Source organism: Staurois parvus, unplaced genomic scaffold (genome assembly GCF_062004578.1).
Source record: "Staurois parvus isolate SC_StPar_1 unplaced genomic scaffold, SC_StPar_1.0 ptg002379l, whole genome shotgun sequence".
NCBI classification, from domain to species: domain Eukaryota; kingdom Metazoa; phylum Chordata; class Amphibia; order Anura; family Ranidae; genus Staurois; species Staurois parvus.
Window position 1 is genome coordinate 1 of NW_028320175.1, and position 12165 is coordinate 12165.

The window sequence follows — 12165 nt, forward strand, 5'->3', positions numbered from 1 at the left end:
CGGGCACCGGGTCATCAGGTACCGGATTGTCTGGCTCGACAGCGGGCATCAGGTCACCAGGCCTAATAGGATCGTCAGGCTGGATCAGTTCATCATGCTGGGTAGAGGCATCCGGCTGAGTAAAGGCATCAGGCTGAGTAGAGGCTTCAGGCTGAGTAGAGGCTTCAGGCTGAACCACGGAAGGCAGGTTCACCGGTTTGGATTCTGGCAGGATGGTATTGGTTGGAAAGAATTTTCGCTTTTTTCTGGTTTTAACTACTGGAGCACTGCAAGTAAACGCAGGTCTGCAAAGGAATGGAGCAGCTGGAGACAGAGAAGAGCTGGAGGATGGAACAGGAGAGGGAGCAGTTGCTACAGAGGGCTTTTTTACAGGGTTAAAGGCAGGATAGGTGCAGCGAGTGGGAACAGGGGACTGACATGCGGTAGATAGCAGGGTATACTGGGCTGTAACTGGGGGAGTTGTTGGGAATACAGGAGTAGAGCTTTGAGGAAATAGATTAGAAGCAGGACTGGGTCTTTGTAAGCTGACTGAGGCTGGGTGTAACAAGTCTGTCCATGTCTGCAGTATGGGTTGAACAAAGCTGAGCTTACACAAAGCCTGTCTGGTCAATGACTGCACTGCGTTTATACAATCTCTTAGTGTCTGTGGTGAACATGTGGAATAACGCTCCAGAAAGTAACCCACATCATCCTCTAATAACCACACCAGGGACTCTACCTGGTCGGCACTAAATGGTGGCAAAAATTCATCCCTGCATTTGGGGGAACCAGATGAAACCAACTCAACACAAACCTCAATCAAAGGCTGCACCTCAGAGAACTCTGTGCCCTGATCTACTAGAACATGAGCGATCCGTATACATTCTAGCAGTTCATCCCGGGGATACTCCCTCAGAGTCTGATAAGCATACTCCCTGTCATCAAACACTAGCAGAGATAAATACACAACCTCATCCAGATCCATCCTTCCCAGCAACAAGCCAAGATGGCTTCCCTGTGCAGCCACTTCTGGTCAGGATTGGCCTTGGTGTAATGTCAGGGCTCCCGGGTATGACCAGAGGTGTGTGACTGACGCAGGGAAACGCAGACTTCCGATAAGTTATAAACAATTTATTAACACTAACAATACAAACATAAACGCAGTGCAATACTAAAACACAATACAGTGCAACCAAACCAAACCAACCACCCACAGATAACAGAACATACAGTGCAAGCGTCGTCAGGCAGGCCGGGTCAATATCGTGCGGGCAGCGTGGTACAGGGGGAGTAAGCGGAGAATAGTCAGGTCACGAGCAGGGTACAGCAACTAACAGGCAGGTAGGTACAGGGGGTCAGGCAGAGAATGGTCGGGGTCACAAGCCAGGGATCAGAACAGGAGAAGTCAGCAGAGGTCAGAATCTAGCCGGGTCAGCAACAAGACAGGAACAGGGACAGGGACAGGATGCAGGAACAAGATACAGGGCCCGGGAAAAACACAACACCAAGGCAGAGTCTGCAGGTCTGAATGTCCCTTAAATACACCAGTATAATTAGTTCCAGGTGTTTGACTGGCTGCAAGGTTGAGTCTCTGATTGCTGGGAGCACCCGCTGGCCAGCCCTGGTACTGCAGCTCATAAGGCAGCTGAGTCCCACTATTGCTGGCCAGTCCATTCCTGACACCTATATGTTGTCAAATGGATACACACATTGGTTGTCAAATGGATACACACATTGGTTGTCAAATGGATACACACAATGGTTGTCAAATGGATACACACATTGGTTGTCAAATGGATACACACATTGGTTGTCAAATGGATACACACAATGGTTGTCTAATGGATACACACATCGGTTGTCAAATGGATACACACATCGGTTGTCAAATGGATACACACATTGGTTGTCAAATGGATACACACATAGGTTGTCTAATTGATACACACAATGGTTGTCAAATGGATACACACAATGGTTGTCAAATGGATACACACATCGGTTGTCTAATGGATACACACATCGGTTGTCAAATGGATACACACATTGGTTGTCTAATGGATACACACATTGGTTGTCTAATGGATACACACATCGGTTGTCTAATGGATACACACATTGGTTGTCAAATGGATACACACATCGGTTGTCAAATGGATACACACATCGGTTGTCAAATGGATACACACATTGGTTGTCAAATGGATACACACATCGGTTGTCAAATGGATACACACATCGGTTGTCAAATGGATACACACATTGGTTGTCTAATGGATACACACATCGGTTGTCAAATGGATACACACATCGGTTGTCAAATGGATACACACAATGGTTGTCTAATGGATACACTCTTAAGGTATAGATGGTTCAATTGGATACATTGGTTGGAAGACCGATACGACATTCCCCAGCCTATCGGGCGAGATGTGGATGAGGCACAGAAAGGCTGTGATACCTTTATGGTTCTTCGCAGGGGCGGACTGACCATTTGGGAACTCGGGCACTGCCCGAGGGCCCAGGGTCAGTAAAGGGCCTCATGAGATGCCCCTGGTACCTTTCATAGGCTTTTTTGAGTTGTCAGTCTGCCCCGGTTCTTCGTGTACTATACAAATGTGCTTTCAGAAGTGCTTTTGACTCATTTCCTATTGCAGTGATCTGGGTTGTGCCCTTGTGATCCGTTTCTGGGGGGGGCTTTGGTGCGTCCGGGTCAAACTGGTCCCCCCCACCATATGAGGCGCCGACATTTTGAAGCTCTATGTTTCGGTTGAAGACTCGCTTGTCCCTTTGCGCTCTCATGTATTGTGAGTCTGTCTGCAGATTGTTCATGGATACAAGCAATGTTCCCAACAATTATATGTTCAGTCGTGGAGATGATGTCATCCATATGCAGAGTTATTCTTTCTCCCTGAAGGAGTGAAATCACTCCGAAAAGCGTTGGATGGTATAGAAACTGGTTCTGTAACAATATGTCGGTGGTGATGTCATAATTTTTTCAACCACTTGCCACCCGGTCTAAGGTCAAATGACGGCCGGGGCGAACATCTCGTCCCTCCGGGACGACGTCATATGACCTCCTTCCCTGAATGCGCTTTGGGCTGTGCTGTGGCGAGATCTGTCACCGGCCGTGTACTGTAATGGAACCGACCCAGACTGCACTTGGGCACTTCCGTTAGAATACCGCTTTCCCGTCCGAACACAGACAACAGAGACCACAGCTGACCATACAAGACTAGACGACACCAATCATGAAGTAAACCAGGAGGTAGACTAGTTTATTTGAACACAGATACAAGATATATACACTCAGGGGACAGTCCCCCCTCCCTGCATAATGACACAGGGCGGGCAATCCCTCCTCCCTGCATAATGACACAGGGCGGGGCAATCTACATTTAGTAACAAGAGACACACCAGCAGACAGTCTCATCAGGAGGGAGGGCTGCTGGAGACACCCCCACTAAGCTAATACACATAAACACATACATCCCATAATAGTTTGCTCCCAAGCAAGACACACAATAGAACAATGGGATGCAGCCACATGACACCAAACAATCCACAACCCCCCCCACCCCAATATTAGGACAGATCACTCTGTACCCCTAACAGGCACAGGGTGACTTACACATAATAGGGATATGGGGAGCTGAGACAGGGGTCTCCCCACCTCTCCAAAGGGGGCTGTGTTCCATGGGCCCCCCCACCCAAAGTGACTCCCGTTGCCAGTACCATGTGACCACTGTGACCAATCACAGCAGATTACATGACAGTTGTATACAATGGATGGCTTCCTTTCATGCCATCCATTGTATACAAGTGTGTCTAGCTGTGAATGGTCACATGCACAAGCTGGGCCAATCACAGCCCATCTGTGTCATGTGATTAGCCATGGACAATCACAGCTAATCACAATAAAAAAAAAACCCTGAATGAATCGATTTCATTCAGTTAAATGCTTGCTTATAGCAAAGAAATATTTTGCTTTAAGCAATCAAATTGTGTAAAAAAAAAAAAACTGATCACTTCCCCAAAGCAGTACAATGTTACTATGGTAACAGTATACTACTTTGGTCGAGTGTAATGTGAAAAAAAATATTAAAAAAAGAGAAAAAATGTAAAATGTTAAAAAAAAAATTGAAAAAATTGAAAACAAATTATCTTTTTTTTTTCCATACTGTCACCAGTCAGTGTCCCTGATCACCGCCATGCCAGTTATATGATGACGCTGTACTGCACTGGTGACAGGATGGAAAAAAATGTAAAATAATGTTTAATTTCTTCATTTTCCGAAAAATTATGACAAAAAATTACAACTTCAAAAAACTGGCCATGTCTGTTATGAAGTAAGTCGGACTGTCTACTCTGCAAAAAGGGGTCATTTGGGGGATATCTGTACTGTCCTGACATTTGGGGGATATCTGTACTGTCCTGACATTTGGGGGATATCTGTACTGTCCTGACATTTGGGGGATATCTGTACTGTCCTGACATTTGGGGGATATCTGTACTGTCCTGACATTTGGAGGATATCTGTACTGTCCTGACATTTGGGGGATATCTGTACTGTCCTGACATTTGGGGGATATCTGTCCTGTCCTGACATTTGGAGGATATCCGTACTGTCCTGACATTTGGAGGATATCTGTACTGTCCTGACTTTTGGGGGATATCTGTACTGTCCTGACATTTGGGGGATATCTGTACTGTCCTGACATTTGGAGGATATCTGTACTGTTCTGACATTTGGGGGATATCTGTACTGTCCTGACATTTGGGGATATCTGTACTGTCCTGACATTTGGGGGATATCTGTACTGTCCTGACATTTGGGGGATATCTGTACTGTCCTGACATTTGGGGGATATCTGTCCTGTCCTGACATTTGGGGGATATCTGTACTGTCCTGACATTTGGGGGATATCTGTACTGTCCTGACATTTGGGGGATATCTGTACCATCCTGACATTTGGGGGATATCTGTACCATCCTGACATTTGGGGGATATCTGTACCATCCTGACATTTGGGGGATATCTGTACCGTCCTGACATTTGGGGGATATCTGTACCGTCCTGACATTTGGGGGATATCTGTCCCGTCCTGACATTTGGGGGATATCTGTCCCGTCCTGACATTTGGGGGATATCTGTCCTGTCCTGACATTTGGGGGATATCTGTACTGTCCTGACATTTGGGGGATATCCCATGGGGGGGGGGTTCTCCTTTTTTGTTATTTGTACAATCTGGGGATGTTGGCTATTGATCAGGGAACCCTTTTCTTTTTTTTTTGTCCATGTGTGGCCAAGGTTTCTGTGTTGACAGCAAACACACTGCCTGCTCCCGACACAGTGATTGAGTTGTCATAGACAGCTCCTAGACTCTAGTAATGTGATTGGCTGTCACAATGTGCTACAGAAAAATGGTGACCGATCAGCATGCCCAATCACTGTGACTAAAACTGAGCCAGGTAGTAGGATGGCTCCAGCTCTGCTCTCCAGTCACAGGAGAGCTCCCTCCAACGCGTTGCGCCCCTAAAGAGCTTATTTGTTCAAGGCCTCAAAGATTACGCCTACTACGGGGCAAAAGCCGTTGCTGAGACCTCTCCTGCAGATTGAGAACATAGTAGAGGTGAAGCCACCCCACACTACTGGTGCAGTTTTGGTAATGGTGAGTGCATCGCCATTTTTTTGTAGCACATTGTATCCTGACCGCCATTTTTCTGTAGCACATTGTAGCCTGACTGCCATTTTTTTGTAGCACATTGTAGCCTGACCGCCATTTTTCTGTAGCACATTGTAGCCTGACCGCCATTTTTTCTGTAGCACATTGTAGCCTGACCACCATTTTTCTGTAGCACATTGTAGCCTGACCGCCATTTTTCTGTAGCACATTGTATCCTGACCTCCATTTTTCTGTAGCACATTGTAGCCTGACCGCCATTTTTATGTAGCACATTGTAGCCTGACCGCCATTTTTCTGTAGCACATTGTAGCCTGACTAGCTGATTCATGCCGTCTACACCAGTCCATTACATGTCATGTTGGCTGAAACCAATGATAGGAGCATTAGGTACTTTTTCGTTTGTCCACATGGCTGTCACAGTGGTCACATGATCGGGAGCCGGTCCCGTTGACTCCCAATCACATGACCACTGTGACACCCATAACAGTCTTGTGATCGAGAAGTCCTTCCTGCTCCACCAAGCATACAGACCTTGTTAAAAGGACATTGGCTGGACGGGAAGAAGTTATCACTGCTGTTGGGGTCACCACAAGTCACCTGCAGGCACCGGGCGCTCACCTGAAAAACTGGAATCGGTATTGCAGCTCTTTCTGCAGCTCCTGGTCCAGCTTGTTCTGGAAGAACTCTTTCCGGTCCACCACCAGAAACTCTGTGTCCTCCATGCAGACCACTGTGGCGTTTCTTCTCAGGCCTTTCAAGAGAGCCACTTCCTGAGAAGGAAGAAAAGTATGTGAAGTGTGTGGTGGGGGTGGGGGGGTGAGGACTCCGATGTGAAAGGTGGGGGTGGATCCATTGATTCCCCCAGATCCTTCACCATTGCCCCCCCCCAAGATCCTTCACCATTGAGCCCCCCAGATCCTTCACCATTGATTCCCCCAGATCCTTCTCCACCACTAACCCCCCCCCCCAGATCCTTCTCCACCATTGATTCCCCCAGATCCTTCACCATTGACCCCCCCAGATCCTTCTCCACCGACCCCCCCAGATCCCTATCCACCATTGACCCCCCCCCCCCCCGATCCTTCACCACTGACCTTCCCCAGATCCTTCTCCACCATTGATGCCCCAAGATCCTTCACCATTGACCCCCTCCAGATCCTTCTTCACCACTAACCCCCCAGATCCTTCACCATTGACCCCCCTCAGATCCTTCTCCACCATTGACCCCCCACAGATCCTTCTCCACCATTGACCCCCCCAGATCCTTCTTCACCATTGCCCCCCCCCCCAGATACTTCACCATTGACCCCCCCCAGATCCTTCTCCCCCATTGACCCCCCCTCCCCAGTTGTACCCCTCCTAGTATGTATGATGCATATTCTTAGCCCCCAAGTGCAGAGCCTTACATTTATCAACATTAAACCTCATTGGCCCCATAGCCCCCCAATTACACAGAGCATTGAGGTCGGCTTGTAAGTTGGAGACATCCTGTAAGGACGTTATTCCCGGCACAGCTTGGTGTCATCTGCAAAGACTGGAATCCCTGACCCCATATTGTATATATATATAGATTACTAAGTAAAGGTCCCAACACTGAACCCTGGGGTACCCCACTAATAACACTGAACCTTGGGGTACACCACTAATAACACTGAACCTTGGGGTACCCCACTAATAACACTGAACCTTGGGGTACACCACTACTAACACTGAACCCTGGGGTGCACCACTGATAACACTGAACCTTGGGGTACCCCACTAATAACACTGAGCCTTGGGGTACACCACTAATAACACTGAACCTTGGGGTACCCCACTAATAACACTGAACATTGGGGTGCACCACTAATAACACTGAACCTTGGGGTACCCCACTAATAACACTGAGCCTTGGGGTACACCACTAATAACACTGAACCTTGGGGTACCCCACTAATAACACTGAACCTTGGGGTACACCACTACTAACACTGAGCCTTGGGGTACACCACTACTAACACTGAACCTTGGGGTACACCACTACTAACACTGAGCCTTGGGGTATACCACTAATAACACTGAACCTTGGGGTACCCCACTAATAACACTGAACCTTGGGGTGCACCACTAATAACACTGAACCTTGGGGTACCCCACTAATAACACTGAGCCTTGGGGTACCCCACTAATAACACTGAGCCTTGGTGTACACCACTGATAACACTGAACCTTGGGGTACCCCACTGATAACACTGAACCTTGGGGTACCCCACTAATAACACTGAACCTTGGGGTACACCACTAATAACACTGAACCTTGGGGTGCACCACTAACAACACTGAACCTTGGGGTACCCCACTAATAACACTGAACCTTGGGGTACACCACTGATAACACTGAACCTTGGGGTATACCACTAATAACACTGAACCTTGGGGTACACCACTAATAACACTGAACCCTGGGGTACCCCACTAATAACACTGAACCTTGGGGTACCCCACTAACACTGAACCTTGGGGTACACCACTGATAACACTGAACCTTGGGGTACACCACTACTAACACTGAACCCTGGGGTACCCCACTAATAACACTGAACCCTGGGGTACCCCACTAATAACACTGACCCTTGGGGTGCACCACTAATAACACTGAACCTTGGGGTACACCACTAATAACACTGAACCTTGGGGTATCCCACTAATACTGAACCTTGGGGTACACCACTACTAACACTGAACCTTGGGGTATCCCACTAATACTGAACCTTGGGGTACACCACTACTAACACTGAACCTTGGGGTACCCCACTAATAACACTGAACCTTGGGGTACACCACTAATAACACTGAGCCTTGGGGTACCCCACTAATAACACTGAGCCTTGGGGTACACCACTAACAACACTGAACCTTGGGGTACACCACTGACACCCCTAGACCATGCAGAGTATGAATCATTACCCTCTACTCTCTGAATACGATCTTTTAGCCAGTTTTATATCCATTTACATTCAGATTTTCCAGCCCATAGACTTCACCTTACACATTAGCTGTGTGTGGGGAACTGTGTCCAAGCATACCACATCCACCGCTACCCCTCTGTCCAAGCATACCACGTCCACAGCCACCCCTCTGTCCAAGTATACCACGTCCACAGCCACCCCTCTGTCCAAGCATACCACGTCCACAGCCACCCCTCTGTCCAAGTATACCACGTCCACAGCCACCCCTCTGTCCAAGTATACCACGTCCACAGCCACCCCTCTGTCCAAGTATACCACGTCCACCACCACCGATCTGTCCAAGTATACCACATCCACCGCTACCCCTCTGTCCAAGTATACCACGTCCACAGCCACCCCTCTGTCCAAGTATACCACGTCCACCACCACCCCTCTGTCCAAGTATACCACATCCACCGCTACCCCTCTGTCCAAGTATACCACGTCCACAGCCACCCCTCTGTCCAAGTATACCACGTCCACAGCCACCCCTCTGTCCAAGTATACCACGTCCACCTCCACCCCTCTGTCCAAGTATACCACGTCCACAGCCACCCCTCTGTCCAAGTATACCACGTCCACCCTCACCCGTCTGTCCAAGTATATCACGTCCACCGTCACCCCTCTGTCCAAGTATACCACGTCCACCATCACCCCTCTCTCCAAGTATACCACGTCCACAGCCACCCCTCTGTCCAAGTATACCACGTCCACCACCACCGCTCTGTCCAAGTATACCACGTCCACAGCCACCCCTCTGTCCAAGTATACCACGTCCACCATCACCCCTCTGTCCAAGTATATCACGTCCACAGCCACCCCTCTGTCCAAGTATACCACGTCCACCACCACCGCTCTGTCCAAGTATACCACGTCCACAGCCACCCCTCTGTCCAAGTATACCACGTCCACCCTCACCCGTCTGTCCAAGTATATCACGTCCACCGTCACCCCTCTGTCCAAGTATACCACTTCCACCATCACCCCTCTGTCCAAGTATACCACGTCCACAGCCACCCCTCTGTCCAAGTATACCACGTCCACCACCACCGCTCTGTCCAAGTATACCACGTCCACAGCCACCCCTCTGTCCAAGTATACCACGTCCACCATCACCCCTCTGTCCAAGTATACCACGTCCACAGCCACCCCTCTGTCCAAGTATACCACGTCCACCACCACCGCTCTGTCCAAGTATACCACGTCCACAGCCACCCCTCTGTCCAAGTATACCACGTCCACCACCACCGCTCTGTCCAAGTATACCACGTCCACAGCCACCCCTCTGTCCAAGTATACCACGTCCACCTCCACCCCTCTGTCCAAGTATACCACGTCCACAGCCACCCCTCTGTCCAAGTATACCACGTCCACCATCACCCGTCTGTCCAAGTATATCACGTCCACAGCCACCCCTCTGTCCAAGTATACCACGTCCACCATCACCCCTCTGTCCAAGTATATCACGTCCACAGCCACCCCTCTGTCCAAGTATACCACGTCCACCACCACCACTCTGTCCAAGTATACCACGTCCACAGCCACCCCTCTGTCCAAGTATACCACGTCCACCACCACCGCTCTGTCCAAGTATACCACGTCCACAGCCACCCCTCTGTCCAAGTATACCACGTCCACCTCCACCCCTCTGTCCAAGTATACCACGTCCACAGCCACCCCTCTGTCCAAGTATACCACGTCCACCCTCACCCGTCTGTCCAAGTATATCACGTCCACCGTCACCCCTCTGTCCAAGTATACCACTTCCACCATCACCCCTCTGTCCAAGTATACCACGTCCACAGCCACCCCTCTGTCCAAGTATACCACGTCCACCTCCACCCCTCTGTCCAAGTATACCACGTCCACAGCCACCCCTCTGTCCAAGTATACCACGTCCACCATCACCCGTCTGTCCAAGTATACCACGTCCACAGCCACCCCTCTGTCCAAGTATACCACGTCCACCATCACCGCTCTGTCCAAGTATACCACGTCCACCATCACCCGTCTGTCCAAGTATATCACGTCCACAGCCACCCCTCTGTCCAAGTATACCACGTCCACCATCACCCCTCTGTCCAAGTATATCACGTCCACAGCCACCCCTCTGTCCAAGTATACCACGTCCACCACCACCGCTCTGTCCAAGTATACCACGTCCACAGCCACCCCTCTGTCCAAGTATACCACGTCCACCACCACCGCTCTGTCCAAGTATACCACGTCCACAGCCACCCCTCTGTCCAAGTATACCACGTCCACCTCCACCCCTCTGTCCAAGTATACCACGTCCACAGCCACCCCTCTGTCCAAGTATACCACGTCCACCCTCACCCGTCTGTCCAAGTATATCACGTCCACCGTCACCCCTCTGTCCAAGTATACCACTTCCACCATCACCGCTCTGTCCAAGTATACCACGTCCACAGCCACCCCTCTGTCCAAGTATACCACGTCCACCTCCACCCCTCTGTCCAAGTATACCACGTCCACAGCCACCCCTCTGTCCAAGTATACCACGTCCACCATCACCCCTCTGTCCAAGTATATCACGTCCACAGCCACCCCTCTGTCCAAGTATACCACGTCCACCACCACCGCTCTGTCCAAGTATACCACGTCCACAGCCACCCCTCTGTCCAAGTATACCACGTCCACCACCACCGCTCTGTCCAAGTATACCACGTCCACAGCCACCCCTCTGTCCAAGTATACCACGTCCACCTCCACCCCTCTGTCCAAGTATATCACGTCCACAGCCACCCCTCTGTCCAAGTATACCACGTCCACCATCACCCCTCTGTCCAAGTATATCACGTCCACAGCCACCCCTCTGTCCAAGTATACCACGTCCACCACCACCGCTCTGTCCAAGTATACCACGTCCACAGCCACCCCTCTGTCCAAGTATACCACGTCCACCACCACCGCTCTGTCCAAGTATACCACGTCCACAGCCACCCCTCTGTCCAAGTATACCACGTCCACCTCCACCCCTCTGTCCAAGTATACCACGTCCACAGCCACCCCTCTGTCCAAGTATACCACGTCCACCCTCACCCGTCTGTCCAAGTATATCACGTCCACCGTCACCCCTCTGTCCAAGTATACCACTTCCACCATCACCCCTCTGTCCAAGTATACCACGTCCACAGCCACCCCTCTGTCCAAGTATACCACGTCCACCTCCACCCCTCTGTCCAAGTATACCACGTCCACAGCCACCCCTCTGTCCAAGTATACCACGTCCACCATCACCCCTCTGTCCAAGTATACCACGTCCACCATCACCCCTCTGTCCAAGTATACCACGTCCACCATCACCGCTCTGCCCAAGTATACCACGTCCACCATCACCCGTCTGTCCAAGTATATCACGTCCACAGCCACCCCTCTGTCCAAGTATACCACGTCCACCATCACCCCTCTGTCCAAGTATATCACGTCCACAGCCACCCCTCTGTCCAAGTATACCACGTCCACCACCACCGCTCTGTCCAAGTATACCA

At 50.2% G+C, this 12165-nt stretch overlaps 1 protein-coding gene across 1 annotated transcript in view; it reads right to left on the minus strand.

The window, feature by feature from the left end:
* Window positions 1-6284: 6284 nt before the first annotated feature.
* The window catches only part of LOC149431147 (cyclic nucleotide-binding domain-containing protein 2-like), a gene marked incomplete at its 3' end in the record, with an annotated part of 31152 nt that continues 25271 nt past the window's right edge, over window positions 6285-12165 (minus strand). The window contains exon 6 of the mRNA XM_089665865.1: window positions 6285-6436. Coding sequence (XP_089521991.1) covers window positions 6285-6436 — 152 coding nt within the window. The remainder of the gene's footprint in view (window positions 6437-12165) is intronic.